Genomic DNA, 20,657 nt, shown 5'->3' with positions numbered 1-20,657 from the left:
CGGAGTCCTTGTGCTTTCTCGCCTCCTGCTGCGGTCCTGCTTGAAACCTCCTGCGATTACTACTGTTTAGTCATAATCTATTTTAATTCTATTACTACTCTGTACAGCTACTACCATTATTATTGTTACCACTTTTGTTATCATAATCACCATAATACTTTCTGTGTACTTCATCATTATCATTATCTATAGTTCCAATACTTCTGGTATTATTGCTGTTGCTACACATCTCTGTTTGTGTGCTCCTTCAGCAAGTACATGTGCACAGTCTGCATTGATCAGTTTCACAATAATTCGACTAAATAAATGAAATATTTCCTCCCAAAATGTTTTAACTTTTTTTTTTTTTTTAACTATGCATCCATATGAAAAGCTTATATGTGTGCTAACCAACTTGAAATGTGCACAAGCTTTATATCCTGTCTGCTACACTGCCACAATTGCAAGGTCTTGGATGCACTCCCTGTTTTATTTTCTCATGTGTGTTCAGTTTCCTGTTTGCTTGTTTTGTTTTTTCGACTACTGATTCTTTGCATTACCCCGCTTGTACCGTTGCCTGATCCACTGACCGTCTTTGGTTTTGTACCCTGCCTGCTTGATTTGGATTTTGATTGTTGCCTTGCCCCTGTCTGTACTGATGCCCTTTTTCTTACTGTGTTTTTGGATTTTTGAAACTGCGCCTGGCCCGTCGATTAAAGTGTTTGTATTGCGAACCTTGTGTTGCCTTTGGTTTGCTTGTGTCCTCTCTGCAACTGAATCAACCAGTCTATTGGAACATTACAACAATTAAGCATAAATGGTCGATAGAAATCCCTCAACATTACTGACCAACATGTTCTTCTGTTCAGGGAAGAAATTCAATAATAAATCTTTTTAAATGAGCTGGTGTTTAAGGATTGGCTTACTACAGGCACAAACTCAGTATAATATTCCTGCCTTTGGGGGACATAATTAATTGTCTGAAATGATGAATTTTAAAGCTAATTCAATCTGGCTTCTGAACTTGATGCACGCAGAGCATTTTAATGTAAGAAATGTATCTTCATTCAGCTTCCTCCCTGGTACACCAACATGAAACTGTGTGTCTATGTAGTGCATGTGTTGTGTGTGTCTCCACCTGGACTCCAGCTGAGCCACTTCCTCCCATGCCCTCGGAAACAGCGTTGCTATAGTAATTGTATCTAAGTGAATAACCATAGCAACCACAGAGATGCTTTCGGTGGCACAGTGATAGCTGCTGGTTTACAGTGCTGGAGATCAAACAGGCCCGATGAGGAGGACAAGGGGAAAGCAGAGAATGGAGAGGGAGAACACAAAGGACACAAAAAAGAAAGAAGAGGACATGGGACATAAGTGAAGGAGGACAAAGAGAGAGGAAAGGCAAAGGGGAAAAGAACAAAAAGGAAGGTATTCCCTGAAGGCACTGCCACCCTTTCCAAACGCCTCTTGTGTAATAATTACCTCGGGGGTAGACCACGCTAGGAGAACAGCATCTGTTTTCGAGCTCGGAGTCAGAGGAGCTGGTGATAAGTAGCTATTTAACCAAGCTGCGTTCAATTTAATATGAAGCCTAATTAGTGTCAGAGTCTTCCAAAGGAGACACTAGAGCTGTGCCTTCACCAAATAATCCTCATGAATGACTTCATGTGCTGTTGAAGTACATTACTGCTGCTGTTTCAGAGACTGACTTTGAGACAGGGATTGCCCCAGGGGTAATAAATGTTTTTTTTTTTTCATTTCTCATCAGTTTTCATCACAATATTTTATTAAAGCAACATAATAAGGAATTGTCACTGAATTCTGCAGTTCAATGTACCTCTGTGGGACCTTTAAGCATCCTTCAGCTCACTGTTTTACCTGCCACACCAAACAGCAGACAGACTAGTGACCATAGTGGATCGTGTAAGCAGCTAATGAATCAAATATTTCCCTCAGGAGTTGGTGGAGACCAAGACAGAGCAAAAAGTGTGAACATCAGACAAAACCTCTCTCCAGCATGAATAAGCAGCGCTGATACCCAGAGAACCTCATTAGCTAAAAGTGACTAGCCAACCTAATGTTTATTTGAGCTTGAGTCAGCATGTGCAGCCCTGATGTAAACAAATCAGAACCTGTCTATATTAAAAACAACTTCCCAAAAGTAGGTTTCTTTGTCACATTTGATGCTGATGATGATGTAGTTTTCGTATGTCTTTCAAACTTTTTAGTGATGATGCGCATATGCAAAGTTAGTGGAACATCGTGTTTATTAAAGCTATACAAATGCAGTGAACCATGGGACATAATGTTGTGCATGATTCTGAGGCTGGAGTTTAAGTGATGTAGAGTGATTTTGAAATGTGTGGATTTTCTAAAATAAGATAAGATAGGTCTTTATTAGTGCTTTCACCAAGAGGTTTTCATACTTGTGAAACAGAACCCCGTTTCATTTCATTTCTGTAGTAGTACACATGTCTGTCACAGGATGAGTCTTGATAGGACCATCAGATGGCTCCAAAAAGAAAGCTGGCTCTTATTTATTCCTCTAAACAGTTACTGTGCACATTTCAGATTGTAAAAAAAAAAAAGTGAAAATATTCTGTTCTTAGATTTAGAGATTCATCTGACAGCTTGGGTCCTTGCGATTTACTCTGAGACTTTGAGAGAAAGAACAATGCAGGAGATGATTTGCTTAATCCTCACTGCCCCTACATCCCCAGGTCCTCAAATTCATATCCACAATCTGCCATCCAGCCACATGTTCAATGTGCTCTTGAACATGAACCATACACAAAAAGCAAAAAACAATGTACAATGCAAAAACAGACTATCATATTTATTAGATATAACCCTCACAGGTGGTGCAGCAGCCGTACTGTCAGACCAGAGGGGTGGAGAACCCTCATCTGTACCATCTTCAAGGAAACCCTTGCATGGGTGACTGTCTGTTGTCAGGGCAACCAGACAAAGGGAGATGCTGTAGTGGGAAATACCAGTAGAGACAAGAGGGTCAGAGGAGGGTAGATGTGGAAATGACAAAGAGAGGCAGGGCTGCAGATGCTCAGTCAGCTGAGAGCTTCACGATGTCACTTACTTAAAAATGTACATAGACTAAATTTAAAGCATCTTTGCTTTCATACAACATTACTAAACTGAATGACACAGTTCAAAAGGTAGTACAGAAATGTGGTTTTCAGAAGGCACAGATAGGATATATATACATATATATATACATATATATATAAAAACACACACGTGCACACACACCCACATACACATTACTGAGTTGTGGAGAAGGGGCAGGATTAAATAAGCTTGTGCTTCTTTCTACTCCTTTTTGGGCATACTAACTTAAAACTGTTTTTTTCTTTTTTTTGTATTATTTTCACATGTTCGAAATAAAGCCTTCAATCAGTTCATAACATTGGATGAAGGCTTAATCAGGCTTAATTATGTCATTCATAACATGAATGACATAATTAACTGGAGACCAAGTTCTTAAAAAAGCATACAATCCCACATAAATGTATTTCAGCAGACTTCTATTGTACTAGTTTATCATGATTGCATTTATCTTGTATAAATTTTATTTTACCATAAAACTAAAGTATATTATATACGCATATATAGAGATATACATTTCTGCTTAATCACCTGTCAGCATGTCTGAATATCTGTATGCTCATTTGTTAATGTAAACTTCAATATCAACTTGTCCCCAGAGAAAATGTACAGTGGAACATCAGATATATAAACAGAATAAAATACATCTAACATAAATGTATGAAACATATGGAAACACTTACCACACAAAGCTAACATACAGTACGGTGTACATCAAGTGACAGCATAACATAAAACCTAAGGTATATTTGGCCATCAAAATCCAACTTCTTTATCCAAGGTTGAGACATCACCATCAATAACATCCACTATGGAAGACTGATCATCAACTCATCATAATCCTTTCCCAGTTTAATCATTTGTCACCATGTTAGACCAGGCTCTATACACAGAAGACAGATGACAATCTAACATAACTCAAGTCTTCTGAAAAACGCAACTGTAACCTGTCCAAAGTTTGGTCGGAATAAAAACCAAAAAAACAGAGTGACTGAGGACATCCTGTCACCTTTGATTCTCAGATTCAATAACCAATCAACAGGCAGTTTGGAGTCTTAACACCCAGTAGCTGATCTGAAGGCATGGACAAAAATTTATAGAAGGTATGGGAGGTCTGACAGGACAGATATTTTAATGGAACTGATTTCTCATTTCCATGTGTACTATATAAAACTGTTGGTGTTGAATGATGTCTCTATCTTGTATAAATCTTAATAAATTTTCAATCTGGTCGACCTGCTTCCTCTGCACTCTATTGTACTTTATGTAGCATATTTTTGTTTATTTAGTATATTTTTAATCTAGTTAGTTAGACCTTATTTGGTTGTTTGTTTGCTTACTTTTGACTAACCTACACTGCTGTAATGGACTACTGGATGCTTGAATTTCCCTTGGGATCAATAAAATATCTATCTATCTATCGATCTATCTAGCTATTTATCTTTTGTGACCAGTTTTCATAGCAGGAAGTAGCAGACTGCGTATACACATGAGCAGTGTACAACAAAAAACACTGGAGACAAAAGTATCTAAGCAACAAACTAACAGGAAATAACTAAAAATTAATCTTGTCATTTTAATATATTTGTTCCGGCTCCTGTTTTTTTTTTTCTTTTCCTCAGTCTTGCCTCACAACAGAGAGATAGATCATACCCATCAACCTCCACCTGAAAGTTAAATGATGAAATGATTTACACTGGGACTTTAATTATATTCTTGAATGAATATAGCATAAAATACAAAATCAAAAATCAGTTCCAGAACTGTACATTTTGTTATTTCCCATTTACTTTTCTCATTTATTGATCCAAGTCTTCCCAACCTCTTGTCAAATTTCAGCTGGTGAATGGTGCCCTCTTGAGGATGTTTACAAACATTACATGACCATAATCGCTTTACGAGTGACTGAAGCCACTGAAAGAGCTTAAAATATTGAATAATAATAATGTTAGACAATATGTTTAAATTAAATATAGGCATTGTTAAATGAAATCTCCATAGGCAGTATTCATGTTGTGTTCAGTGTGGCATCTCTTCCTCTCCTGACCTTCTCCACAGCACTCACACCTGTTGTGACTGTGACAGTATTACTCCTGGCAGCGGGTCACATGGCACGCCAAAGTGTCACAGTGTTCTCACGGGCGCAGAAGTGTGACAGTTAGTGCGAGACGCTTTTACTGTCCCCGTCGAAAATAACACAGCTGACAGTTTGCCATAAAGGAAGGTGTACAGCCGGCACTGAAGGGGGTCAACTCACAAGTCCATCTGAAACAAAAGAGCTTCTGACCTGGCCGCTCCACTGAATTTAAATTTGTTCATCAGGGTCATGGGGGCGGGGGAGCTGGAGCCTATCCCAGCTGACTACAGGAGAGAGGCAGGGTTCACCCTGGACTGGTCGCCAGTCAATCACAGGGCCAACACACAAAGACAGACAACCACACACACACTCACACCTAGGGGCAATGTAGAGTAGCAAATGAACCTAATGTTGTTTTGGGGATTGTGGGAGGAAGCCGGAGAACCCGGAGAAAACCCACGCAGGCACAGGGAGAACATGCAAACTCCACATAGAAGGGCCCTGACCGGGATTCGAACCTGAAACCCTCTTGCTATGAGGCGACGGCGCTAACCACTGCACCACTAGTGCAACTCAGCCTGTGAAATTATAATGTGGATCACGGGGAGGTCTGAGAAATAAACCCCTGATGATGTTTTTGGGTTACACTGGAGTAATTTTGACTCATCTACTACAAATCTGAAACAGGAAGCACCCCAAAATCCAAATTCTGCATCATTATTTAGCCTTCTTTATTCTGTTCACTCTCTCAAAAGTCTGCCAACTCGACTTCATGTTTAAAATGTTGAGGCGATAAAAATTTTATAGAGTCGCAAGGTGTGTGAGGTCTGTGAGGTCTAAAAGTGTCTGCTGTAGTTCAGCTATAACGCTAATTCCAAAAAAAAAAAAGTTGAAAAAAAAGAAAAAAAAGAGTGTGTGTGTGTGTGTTTACTGACACTCACTGTGTTCCTGAGCCATAGTTAGTAATATCTTTTGTACAATCATACAATCACACTAAGCCTTTTGAGGATGTGAAATGTTCCAATCTGATGTTTTTAGTTTTAGTTAGTTTTTTCATTGTAAAATGAAATTACAAACAATTTAAGACCACAGTGTCAATTATTAGTGATTAGTGATTAGTTTTTCACACACGTCACGTACAGTGAAAACAACACGTCTGAATCTGATTCTGAATGTTTGTGATAAAATGAAGAGTGAAGTTTGCTTTTATGTGTCAAGAAAATTTTAAGCTAAAGATATTTAAACCCCTCTTGGATTAGATGGATAATGCATTTCTTCAGATTAAACTACACAACAGTAAAAAAAAAAATCAGGCTATATAAAACTAATCAGGGGCGACACGGTGGTGCAGTGGTTAGCACTGTCGCCTCATAGCAAGAGGGTTTCAAGTTTGAATCCCGGTCTGGGCCCTTCTATGTGGAGTTTGCTTTTTCTCCCTGTGCCTGCGTGGGTTTTCTCCGGGTTCTCCGGCTTCCTCCCACAATACCAAAAACATACACATTAGGTTAAGTGGCTACTCTAAATTGCCCCTCGGTGTGAGTGTGAGAGTGTGTGGTTGTTTGTCTTTGTGTGTTGTCCCTGCGATTGACTGGCGACCAGTCCAGGGTGAACCCCGCCTCTCGCCTGTAGTCAGCTGGGATAGGCTCCAGCCCCCCCACGACCCTGACGGATAAGCGGTATAGAAAATGGATGGATGGAAAACTAATCAGACCAAGAGGATGTGGTCGACAGTCGAGTCCATCTGAAACCATCCATCACTTAAGTTCAAAACGTCTCAACGACTAAAGACCCGATAACCATAAGTGTCAAATAAATGGCTGATGATGGCTGATGATCCTAATGGTTTTAATGACCTCAATCTTGTGTCTTGTGCACATTATTATTTTACACACCAAACACTGAAACATGCAGATTACTGAAACATGCAGATTAGATCACAGCCTATTAGGCATGTTCAGTTTTGAATATATGTCAGCATTTCACATAAGATGTGCTACAATTTAATAATGATCTAATTAATAATATTCACACTCATTACTCATGAAGCCATGTGAGGCAGCAGACTAAATGAATGAGGTGAGTGAGAGAATTTCAGCACAATTGGTAATAAATAGGCAGAGGAAATTGTTCAATTAATCACAAGTCGATTCCATCATGTAAGATTGTTAAATACATAGTTCTATCAATATCAACACAATCTGTTTGACTGACCGTCACTACTGTAATTGTCAGTACTGCCCCCAGCAGGGTATGTTTTATCATATTAATTATGGATAGTCAAGATGGCACACACACATTCAAACATATGAGGGCTCTCTTAGGGCATCTTCATTAAAAATGAATGCACTTGTTTTTCTAGCTTGCTTAATGGGGAACAGAGCACACATAGTGCATAATTACTCAGATGTATGTTGGCTGTGCTGCACACAATTCATTGATTTTTTTTTTTTTTAAAAGACAGACAGAACTCAGTCACAATTGATTTTCATTTGAGTGCAGGAGGTTCAACAAAGACATGATGTAAACAAAACAAAATCTATCAAAATGGTTCCCTGGCAACAACCAGATTTGGCTATAAGCGAAATCCAAACTGAAAAACTAGCATACTATCTAAATATTAACATCATTGCAGTTTACCTTGACAAAGGAAATCAGTGGGTGATCACTACCCTCCTCCTCAGAATCACCATCTTCATCATCAGTCAAATTGATCAACACAACACTGATATCTCCGCATGCTGATATCAAGTTCATAATTTGTCTCATTTAGCCTGTTGTTCCATGTTTTATAAGATAAGATAAGATAATCCTTTATTAGTCCCATAACTGGGAAATACAGTGTTACAGCAGCAAACAGGATATGCAGGGAAGGATGTGCATTCAAAAAGAATAAATACACAGGAAACAAGTACCTGCAGCTGCACACAATACAGAAAAGAAAAATACTATTCACACTAGAGTCCCTCAAGTTATGATTAGTGGATGGATTGATTATTGGACCGATTTGTTTCAGGAAAAGACTAAGCATGTATGTACTGATCCTGGTAGTAGTGTTACATGAGTAAGGATTATTGCACAATTATTACTACACATGTATTATTGCAGGTCTGGTGTGACCATTTGTCCCATTATTGCACATGATTTATTGTCCAGTTAACACATTCAACAGCTTAAATGTCCAGTCTATCAGCTGTGAATGTTGTGGAGTCTGACAGCAGTGGGCAGGAAGGAGCGGTGGTACCTCCTCCACACAGAGCGGGTGTAGCAGTCTGTCACTGAAGGAGCTGCCCAGTGCTGTCAGAGTGTCCTGCATGGGGTGGGAGGAGGTCTCCAGCATGGACGACAGCTTGGCTATCGTCCTCCTGTCACCCACCTCATCCACTGAGTCCAGGGAGCAGCCCAGGACTGATAGTTTTATGTCAAAGTCTGAAATTGTGCTGTTGCAAACAGCAGTGGGCATTTATAAAACACAGTTGCTCTGGTCAGTATGAGTCAAGTTACATTAAAATGTACATGAAGGCCCCTGAGCTTGTTTATGAACAGACATTCTCCATCTGACAGGTCAGTATGCTGCCACTGGAGCACCAGACACGCTAATTCAATAGAGCAGACACACAAACTCCGTCTCTGACCATGAGAGAAGAAAGCTGCATAGAGAGGATAATCACAACTGAGAATAAACAACCACAAAATTCAGACCGTAGCTTGTTTGGATCTTTACAGCAGGTATTATTATGAAAATACGTCCAAGATGAATCAAATGTCTGGTGTAAGTATATGAACAGTCAGCAGAAGAAAAAAAAACATACAGTATTGCAATATTATGAGTAAGGGCAGCACAGGGTAAATCAAGACATTCTGGCCATCCAGTGTATCTATATCACTGAGTCACATCACAGCATGACACCATATGATGACATGAGACAGGATGGTGCTTCTGTCTTCCTGTGTCCACATCCAGACACACCACACATCACACCACTGTAAAATCCCATCCAATCAGAAGTTTAAAAGCAGCAGTAGATTGGTGGATATTTTTCTTTTTGTCAAAGAGTCCCATGTAAAGCCCAAACAAAAAAAATGAATTAATTCCATACAATATGTGCATCCAAAGCTTTAAAAATCTGATTCCGCTTTCCACTATCTAATCTCATTCACCTAAAATGAACACTGCATCCAGCAAAGAGGAACACAGGAAAAACACAGCAACTGAAGCCACATGAGAAGCGTAGACAGTAAGGTAAAGGTACCTACAGTGAGGCCTCTGGTCTGCACAGATCCATGTCAACTTACCTGGAAGAGAAAAGAGAAAGAAAATAAGAGAAGACGTGCAAAAACCTAATTGCACCTGCCTGTAATGTTCTATCCACTTTAATTTAATTTGTTATTAAAATTTATTTAAATTTTATTTGTCTCATTACACTTTCCAATTAGAGCAGGTCGACACCAAACTCTTTAATTTAATTTTCTTTTTTCTTTTTTTTTTAACGTTTTTCAGTCTCTCACAAGTGCCCGACAGAACAGACAGTTGCTTTGTCACATCAGCATGCAGCTGTGTGCTAAATTTAACCAGATATGTGTGTCAAAACTGGCACAGGTTCACCTTTACCACAGCTTAATAGCAGCTATGAACTAACGTGATAGGGCTGCAGCCACAGTACAGATGACGTGCTTTCGGCTTCTTTGGATGAAATAAAAAAGAAAGAAGATGACTCCATGATGTGCATGAAAGAAACTGTAAGGTCACTGCAGCCACAGTGTTGCCTTAAAGTACCCGTCTTCATGCTAAATATCATCCATCCATATTAATACACAAACACAGACCACCATGTTTCACAACGGGAGGAGAAAGAGCAGGGAAAGAAACAGGAAAAAGAAAAAGAAGAAGTGTTCGTACATGTACCACTAGGCAGATCTGGATATGAGACCAAAAGAAGGTAAACTACAGATCTCACAATCTGCCGAATCATCCTTTACGCTTTTGTTTAAACAGTCAAGTCATGTTACAGTGTGCTGAAAATGGAGGCAAGAGGTTTTGTGCAGACATCAATGTGATTACTTTGTACGCTGCACATGACTAAATATTCTAACTTAAATCCATCCATCCATTTTCTATACCGCTTATCCGTCAGGGTCGCGGGGGAGCTGGAGCCTATCCCAGCTGACTACGGGCGAGAGGCGGGGTTCATCCTGGACTGGTCGCCAGCCAATCGCAGGGCTTTAAATTAAATCTATTCATGAAAATGACATTCATCTTTCAATTCAATTCCAAACCTGGTGCCTACATTACCCACAATTCTACCACTGACACTTCATGTGTGTCATCCTAGTGGCAACTAACGTAGCGTGGTGCCTTTAGCCTCAAAAAGAGACGAGGAGCAGCTCCAGCAGTCGGGTCAGGTAAGCTTACACGTCATCTTCAGCCACAACTGACAGCGACTTAACTGATATCATTAAAGGAAGTTTATTTTTAGACTTCACACAGCTCCCTCTGGAGACACTAAAGGCTTTACATAACTTTTTTTTTGTTTATTTTTTTCTATACTCCCGTATAGAGTTGGGAAAGTTACTTTCAAAATGTAATATATTACATATTGCTAGTTACTTTATAATGCTACTTTCTATGTGATGTGTTACTGATTATACTACTTTTGCATTACAGTCACCAAAAAAAAACAAAAACAAAGCAAAACTGTGATATATTTCACTTTTCCAGTATATATGGTTTGTAATAATAATTTAGCAGAACTTGGTCTCTATTGCAACAGTGACTCACCTTATGATTGATTTGGACAAGAATTTTGTTGACAAGCTTTATCAGGCATGTTTTTCCTACTTGCTCACACAAGATTCTCTCTCATTTAGTCTGTCAGTCTGTCATAAAGGCTTACATCTCCGCTGTGACTATAAGCACAACATGAAATGTTTATTTATGCTTCAGGTCTATTTTTTTGACTATAAAGTAAAGAAATAATAAAGTGACATATTTTGTCATTGGAGGGAACTCACTCCAACGAAATTTGTTCTCTGCATTTAACCCACCCAAGTGACGTGCACACACACACAGCAAACCCGGGGCAGTGGGCGACCGCGTGCAGCGCCCGGGGAGCAGTGGGGGTTAGGTACCTTGCTCAAGGGTACCTCAGCCATGGACACTGGGACGGGGAATCGAACCAGCGATCCACCGGTTACGGGTCCGACACCCTAACCGCTGATCCACGATTGCCCCTGATATATGTGTGTAAATGCAAGGTTGAAATAATATATTATATTAAATAATAAATATATTTATCTAGGTTGAGCAGAAAGTGCTATCTATCTATCTATCTATATAATATATATACATACATACATATATATGAACAAAAATAGGACTTGGGTTTGTTTGTGATAGCTGCCTGCCTTTTCTATATTTTGTAAATTTGCCTGGTCCCTTCTCTTAACTTTATAATGAATTAAAATTTTTATTTGTTTTTGGTTTTCAATAAAGTTTCATTAAGCCATTAATCTTACTTAATGTTTACAGATAAAAACAAAAAAACAAAACAAAAGAAAAAAATGGAAGTTAAGAACATTATAAATTAGGCAAGGTTAACTCACTCCCTTTTTCCAGAGCTTAAAGTTAACATAAGACATGATTACGTCAATACAATAAATCATAAAAAATACACTGAGACATATTTTGAGAATAATTTCTATTATTTTTTTTCTTCAATCATCAATTTTTATTTTCTTTTCATAAGGCACATTAAGCCTTTGGGAACAGTAAAAGACAACAGGTTGACTCATAAAAGACCAATCAGAATGCAAAGTTCCTCATGTAGCCACATCAAAGAGAATAAATGAGGATGTTCTGAGGGAAATTTTGCCCGATATCAAAGAGCTGGTTTAAGTCTTTGGGAGTTCATTCTACACGAGAAAATTAGAGACTAACAGCCCTGTGAACATTTAATCTGACTGCTTTTTAGGCAAGAAAATATGGTGGTGTTCCACCTTTCAGTGCATGTCCACTTTACTTAGACAACCAGCTTCAGTGAGACATAACAACCCATTCATGGCTGTGCAACATGTGTAATATGTACAATCAGGTCTACTACCGAGAAGGGAATTCTGGTGACCAAAGCATGCTGTCATACCTCTTGACAGATTTTTTTTTTTCCAAGGCCTACGACGTAAAAAAGAGAAAAAGAGCCTCAACTGTCCCATTGTGTTTTTTGGGAAACTAAAATCTGCCTCCTTCTGTCAGGAACACAAACGCTGGCTTTGTCCCCTGGGGGCTGCTGATCATCCTTGAACACACAGACTACCATTCATACTGCTTACACACACACACACAAATATATATCTATATATATCTGCACTTCCTATGGGACCGTAGGAGGCACAGTGAAGGCATGCCACCAATGTGACACATGCCCACAGCCTGGAAGGCTGTCTGATACCGTCTCTATGAGCCCAAACCAGAGCAAATATGCTGTCAGAGCCTTCAGATAGCCTTCAGATCCAGGTCAGAGAGTGAGTCGGTGAGTGGCTAAGGAGAACAGTGAACGGCTACAACCACCAAATTCAAAACTGTTGGAAACCTGAGGTCCGATGAGATGCATGTTAGTGAATTCCCATGATCTTATCACTTTGGAACTATGGTGTTAAACATGACTGTTTATAATCAACTGAACTGTGCAGGCATATAACAAGAACACAGATGCACTCTGTGAGTTAATACACCCAGCTTGTTCAAGAGCATAACAAAGAAGGAAGGTCCTCACAGCAGCCATGGAAAATAAGCATTAAATTTAAGTTAAGACAACATAATCAAACAATAGTTTAGTAGGTCAGCAGTCAGTGGTGTGGTGTGGGTGTTGGATGCATGGAACATGTTCTACCAACTCAGCTGCCTGAGAAACAAACCATGGTTCAATCAAATGCAAAGAAACACAAGCAAAACCAAGCTGTGATGCCTGTAGGGCACCAGGCTTCCAGGTGGATGAGAGAGAACCATCTTGGATTGTGAGCTTTTATAAGCTCATAGCAGGTGGCAACAATCGTCCACCACAATCACCTGTAGTGGGAGGAATTAAGCAGGAACCTAGAAAGGGGTGGAAAAATCAGAAGCCAGCCAAATACATATTATATGAGTTCACACCCAATTTAAATCTTTTGAGTAACATTCCTTTTTTCTTGTCACTGTTCTTAGTACCATGTACAGAGGTTCTCAGTAGTTCCACAAAGGTTCCAGCAAAGTATGAAACTTGAATCAAGAGATCTGTAATGTCAAAACTCAGGATAACTAAGAAAATGTTAACAATAGAGCACAGGGCTGTTTTTGTCATGTTTTCAGATGTACATTTTGCAGTAATTTGAGACTGTCCTTACCAGAAATCAACAGCACTCAACATCAATCATAAATTACCTAATTCTGCGATTTCCTGAGAGCAGCCTCTTGCTGCGATCAAGTAAAGTAAGGAATCAAGTCATTTATCCTTCTAGGATCATGAATATATAAACCAAATTTCATGGCAATCTGGGCAGTAGTTCTAGATGATCTTGCTCCAGACCAAAGGCTAACCAATCACCCTTGTCATCTTTAGGCCCTGCTAATAACGGGGCAAAAGAAATTGAATTATCTTTGTTTCCTCCAGTTGTTGTTCTGAGCTCAACTGACTCTTCGAACACAAATGAACCGAAAGCGAAAGTAACTTGAAAAGACTGAGATGGTATTTGTCCGTCTCATGCTTCCTCCTAGCTCACTACAGCCGTCCTCGCGCCTCCATCTCAGCTCATGGTCACTTTGTCAGTATAGTGCAGAACAACTTACAGCCATGCTAACAGCTCTCTGAGGCTGTTCTTAGCTAAACGCTAATGTAAAAATGCTCGTGCTTGCAGTGATAATGCTAACATGCTTTTGATTAGAAGTACATAAAGGTTGTCTTTGTTGCTATCTTAATTGGGCATATTAAGTGTGCTTACATTTGCTTATTAGCAATGGACACAAAGAATGAGACTGATGACGATGTCATCAGTATTGCTTCTGGTTATAAACAAACACATTTTGACATTTGACCCAGGATGAAAAGTCAGAGATCACCAAAGTTGCATCCTATAGGGAACAAAAAGGTATGCTCCCTACAGAATATCAAATTTCATGGGATCATCCATCTAGCAGTTAGAGACATTTAACTCAAAAACCAAAGTGTCAATCTTGTGAGACAAAAGTAATTGGTTAAGCAAAATCAGCACGATTTGGAAGCTTGTACCAAATTTCCTTTTGTTTTGTGAGAACATTAACTAGATATGGCCTTTTTTGGTGTGAACAAAGTGGTGGACCAACCACAAAAAAACAATCAATCATCAACACCAGTTCAGATGAACAAGGTAACCGATCTGCAAATAAGGTTTAATAAAAACTCATCATTAAATCATATAATCATTATTATCGGATTTGCAACCCATGGTCAAAATATCACCATCATCCAGTGCTGTCTGCCAACAAACATGGCTGAAATTGAGGACTCAAGAGCCAATGCAGAAGACTCCAAGGATAGACAGAGGAGACAGTCAAGGAAGTCATGCATTTCAATCTGGTTACACAATTTATCTCATGGTGATCCAGGGGTTACAATTCATTATATTGTGATACATTGTAATATTGTAAGCCAGGTGATACATGGTTTCATAGGCCTGTGTTCTTTGTGTTTACATTGGTGATATGTAGGTTTAAACACGGCACAAAATGAACCTCAGCCACAAATCTTTGAATTTAAATTATTAATAGTGTTTTTTAAGAAACCATACAGTATCGCAAAACAGAAACTTGTGATACAGAACAGAAGATTGTAAAGTCCGTTGAAGCATTTATGTAAGCGTTTAAGCAAGACTCATAGGTGAATGTTTTTGTTGACAAAAATGACATTAGTGATCAGTATTTTGTCAAGTTTATTTTGTTAGCAAAGTGATGACTAAAATAAAAATTAAAGACCACTGAGGAACAGATTTGTTTTGTGTTCTGTAAAGCTTCATAAATAAGGCCATCATCCATGATACTGCACCTATCCTGTTCTTAAGTATCTGCTCTGCTTTGTGCAAAAATGCTTTGTCATGTTCTACAAGGTGGAGGCACAGACGGGCGGATGCTGTCCGCACAACACAGCTGTGTCCCCACTTCTGCGCAAAGACACACCAAGAGCGCATGCATAAATTGTTTTATGCGGTGCTGTTGCATAGTTTTAATACTAATTGCACAACACAATCATTTGTTTCAATGAAGACAATAGTGTGGTAGAGAGTTGGTGAGAGTGGAGAGTCTCTGTTTCACTGTAGCAGCAGATCTCAAGGTTATCACCCTTAGGTTATGAATCACAGTGTGTGACAGCACCAGGGAGCACCCACTACACACACAGCCACCATTGCCATTACACAAACACTCTCAACCACTATTTTTCACCTCCTAATGGTATTCGTATTGGTCAAGATTTCAATTACCAAACAGAAACAGTAGTAATTTTCCAGCAGCGATAGTGCCCCTTTCTTAATGTTCAGATTAGTATTCATTTTTGTTACTGACTGAATATTTTTATTTAATTTTAATTTACGTTACTTTATTAATCCCAAGCTGGGAAATTACTTCTCTGCATTTAACCCATCACAACATGAACAACATGAAGTGAAACACACAGGAGCAGTGGGCTGCTCAAGGGCACATCAGCTGGCTAATGAGGGGGTGGGGACATTATCACTCCACCACATTCAAATTTTTCCTGCCCATCCGGTGGGGGAATCGAACCAGTGACCTTCCGATCACAAGCCACTTCTCCAACCTCTAGGCCACGGCTGCCCCCAAAACTCGTTATATTGTTTACATTTCAACAGTTTAGGCGACTTTGAGCACGCTACTGTGTAGATTTGAACTGGCTATTAAGTTAAAGGCATGCAGGAGCAGCCAATGACTCAACAGCTGTTGAAGTAACAAACATGGAAAGTTCTGTCTTCTGGGAAATCGGTGCTAAAGTTAGCTAGCTAGGCAACTAGCCTCCACTTTCCAAAAGGGAGATAATTAGCCTAGCTCATTAGCTTCCACCTTGAAAGTGGAAACTAGCCTTGTTTGCTAGATTCAACTTTAAGTGAAATACAAATTTAAAAGCACGATGGATCCTTCAAAGTGCTGAATGCTAAACAGGGAAAGTTCAAATCACAAGGAATTGATTAGTGATTTAAGCTTTCCCCTGTCCCCATTAGGCCAAAGCTGAACCAGATGCTGTTTTAACAATTTTGCTACCTTTCTATATCTAAATTACTTTGATGAATACAATATTATTATTAGGAATAATGGCAAAACTGCAAAAAAAATTCAAGACATGATAAACCAGAATTATCCTCAAAATTTCCCCTCACTTTCTCCTTTGCATTTAAATCTAAGCTCTTCTGCAGTTTAAACTGGCAAACATCTCACATTCAAACCCTGACTCAATCTCACTGCCCATCAATCCATACTTCTTACTGAGACACAAAATCAGAAATAAAAACCTAGTGACTGTGACATTAAAACATCCTTTAATTGATGACAAAGCACAATATTTTCCCCTCTTTGCCTCTCTTTCTCAGAACCACATATCCATATCCATTTTTTTTCTGTCAGTCTGACCTGAGACTGCAATGCTGCAAACAAAAACTCACCCCCATTTTAACCCTGAGCTTCTGAGGAGATGCAAAGCGAGGAACCCCGTTTGTTCTTCATAGGCTGGCTTCCTGAGTTCATAATACGACAGAACATGAAGTTTTAAAGCCCCTAATTTCAAATATTATTTTGATAGCATAGGCTTAAGTGTAGAAAAAGAATCAATCTTGGAAGTTAAAAATGATAGTGGCAACATATAAGACTACAAAAACAACTGAGGTACAAAACAATCTGTGCAGCAGATCAATCGATTCTCCACTCATGTGAGACACATTGTTCCTATTATTAATCAACACTTTCTTGAAAAATAAGACTGGCAAAGACAGCAGGAATTCTTGTGGTGCTCATGATGATCAGGCCAGACATAGCTACTTGCCTACAAATGCACTTACGCATGCGCATGAGACACAAATAAGGCAGTGACCTGTTGGTCAAAAAGGTATGCAATAACTTGAGTCTTGAATTGCACGTGATCACTCTGAAATTTTACTTGACAAAATTTACAGACAAGACTCACTTGATTTGAGACTTGAAAGCACAAACCTGAAAAGAGCTCAAGTTTCACTCAGTAAAATCTCTGAACGATACAAAAAATAAAAACGGACAGGCCCTGCATGGTCACACACCTTAAATATCTGATTATTGGGCCTCTGCACTAAAGGGATTTGGCCTGGAGAGGAAATGTTCTATTGCAACCTCATTCTAATGGTCAGCATTCCGAGACCTAAAAGTCTTTCTGCAGTTTATTTATGTTATTCAGATGCTAATGATGAAGCAAATAGCCAACCACAGAAACAAACTGATTTTCATGTTAAGATTAACCTTCCAATATCTGATATGATTTGGAAGTCTAGCCTATGGCATAAATTGTCGCTTTTTCTTTGGCATAAAAATGATTGTGCATAACTGGAAATGACAGATTGCAGCATCCAATAGTCACATGTCTGTAACAGCGCAGTGCTTTGCAGTGGTTATTTGGAATGCCTACAGGAAATACTGCAACTGTGGTGGAATGGAAAACACTGCCTAATAGACAACAGGCACAAAACTGAGCGTTGTAGCTGTGGAGCAGCTCTGCCTCTCAGCCTTTTTTCGTCAAACTCTGATGTTCAAAACACCTTTTAAACCGACCTGCAGGAAATCTCTGCTCCAACTCTGCTCTGAATCCAACTCTTGTGCTGCTCTCAAAACTTCAGCTCTGTCTTCCAGCCAAACTGAGGCCTATGAATAACCTCACCTGCCAGATAAGTGATGAGGAGGGGAAGCACGTGCAAAGAAAGCGACACTGTAAAGTTCATCTAGATTTGCTTGCAAAATAGTTCATACCGGAAGCTTAAAGGAAATAATGACAATAAGCTTGTGGTGAGTCACTACAATAAGCATGGGAGTAGAACAGGTAACAGGCTCTCTGTAAAGATGCACAATATCCTGCCCTAATTTCCCGAACACAGATAATGTTTAAACCTTGACATGTTGTGTGCAGTTTAGTGTCACCATCATAGAGAATTTCTGCAGCTGCAGATCATTCATCACAAACTCTCTGATGCCACCCCTACCCAGGTTGGAGAACAAGCAGTCTGGCTGCACATCTGGCATTCCCGTCACCCCGGCCGTGTATAGACTGCACATTAGGACACGAGAGCTGTCAGGCCGGTGACACTGACACTGACACCACCATACACCTGTTGTGAGGATCTCAGCTTGGAGTAGGCCGTAAACAAATTCACCTTTACAAAGACAACATGCTCTGTAGCGGCTAGATACGAGTGTCAGGGCACTATGTGTTTAAAACTATCTGAATGGAGTTCATGTCAGCTTTCCTGCACAAGCACACCATAGCCTGTAGAAAAATATGCCACAAGTGAGTATGCTAGCACCGAGGGGGGAACATTGCAGTCAATAAATATAGTATACATACACACACCATCATTGGTTTGGATAGTCAGCACTAACAGAACTACCAAAGACAAGTTCACGACTTTACAGCAGTGATTTGGACGGTAAAGCAAGCGTCACATTAAGGGAAATGCCTTCCCAGCTAGAGCCTGCTGTCTCTTTATGGGACAAACTATCCCCTTTACACTTCACTACCAGTATCAGCGACGTAATATCAGCGTGTCAGGAGCGACACGCCAAACTCCATGCAAAATCTATCAGGTTTATATTTCTTCGGACGTCAGCAAAGACACGGACAGGACATGGAAATGAAATCGACAATCCCGTTTGTCTTTAGGTCTTCTGTTAAATTCGGCGTGTGCTTGATTCATCAAATGGCACTCACCTCAATAAAATGTCAACTTCTATAGCAAGTCGTGCAGCTTGACAACTATTTATTTTATGGAACGTAGGTAGTTGACGAAAGGATATTAAATTGGGATTTTGTTTAAAATTAAGTGCTGATTAATGTAGTAACTGCAATCTAAAATGAAAGCGTTGTTTCTGCTCACTCAGACTGTATTTGAAATCACGCTATTGCACGCGTCTACATTTGCAGTGTTAAACTGACGTGCTTTTAAATGAAGTTCGGTATGTTGTTTCTTCGCCTATCTGTGTGAATAAAACACTGCCGGGCGTGCAAGGAGCGGACAGATACGTACCTGTCGAGTTGTAGCGACCTCCTCGTTCCCAGTGGGTGAAGGTGTCTCTCCTTCGAGTGACGCTGGGGTGACCGGAGAAGAAGAAGAAGCCATGTCATTCCTCCCTGGCTCAGTCACTTTCTAAGACATGGTCCTGCTGTGTCACTTTCCCCGCGTAACGGCAATGGTTTTCCGTACGAGCACAGTGAATCTCTGTCCCTCCTCGGGCTGGTGCTCGTCTGCTTGTAGTCCGGTATCAGTCAGGCAGATGACGTGTTCTCTCTCACTCACACTCACACACACACACACACACACACACACCTCTGTGTCACACTCTCTTTCTCCCTGTCTTTAACTTCTTTCCAGTTAACCCATCAAATCACATACACCTGAGTATTATGACTATTGTCATCATGCAGTGGGTTATGAGGAATAGTCATTTGTCTTATGGGGGTTGGTTTTATTTGAATGAAAAGACAAATATTCATGTTTGCTCTGACTGGAAAACTGATAGATAATCATGATGTCGACTGAAAATAATTGGATGACAGCTTATTTTAAATGATCAAAAGAAGGTGTGTCACTGAAATGAAAACAACTTCAGCAGACAGTTGGCTGGAAATGATCCTCTCGATGGGAATAAAAAGTAGAACTGGATTCAAACATATTTTAAGCTTGTCATTGTCTAAACCTGTGACTGTATATAAAGATGGTTGACGTGAGACAACATTTCAAACGCCCCCTGGTGGCTGACTGCAGTACAGGTCATAAACCCCTCTCCCTCCATGTTGGTAGATGGGACGTGGGTCAAAATAAAAAATCAAATTTTAGGTAGTTTTTGTTGTTTGATATGTGTTCAAGTGTTTCTTAATAAGTTTGGTTTTAATTACTTATTTGATGCTATTTCACTGACAGCTGAGAGTTGCGAGTGAGAATTATCCTCCCTTGCTACTGTTCCATTGCCCAGATGCAAATATGCAGACTCTGGCTCCATATGACATCACCAGAGCAAGCTGTCAGCACTTGCATCTGGAATATTTTCACTATTTCTGGCTGGACCTTTGTCCCAGCACAGTGTAATGTCATTCAGCTGTCTGTATGTATTACTACAATCTATATTCCTGGTAGATTGCTCTGATATGTTAATGCTGTATTTCTACTGTTTACCTCACACTAGTCTCAATGTAAGACATAAGAATTGTGTCCGTGATAACTTTCCAAAATAAAAGCC

At 39.7% G+C, this 20,657-nt stretch overlaps 1 protein-coding gene across 1 annotated transcript in view; it reads right to left on the bottom strand.

Moving 5' to 3' along the window:
* The window catches only part of ank2b (ankyrin 2b, neuronal), a 157,841-nt gene extending 138,102 nt beyond the window's left edge, over positions 1-19,739 (bottom strand). Inside the window, exon 1 of the mRNA XM_046380268.1 lies at positions 19,448-19,739. Coding sequence (XP_046236224.1) covers positions 19,448-19,540 — 93 coding nt within the window. The 5' untranslated portion in view covers positions 19,541-19,739. The remainder of the gene's footprint in view (positions 1-19,447) is intronic.
* Positions 19,740-20,657: the final 918 nt, after the last annotated feature.

The sequence above is a fragment of the Scatophagus argus genome, chromosome 23 (genome assembly GCF_020382885.2).
Source record: "Scatophagus argus isolate fScaArg1 chromosome 23, fScaArg1.pri, whole genome shotgun sequence".
NCBI lineage: Eukaryota > Metazoa > Chordata > Actinopteri > Scatophagidae > Scatophagus > Scatophagus argus.
Note: the sequence above shows the minus strand (reverse complement) of the source record. Positions and strands in the feature narration are given on the sequence as shown.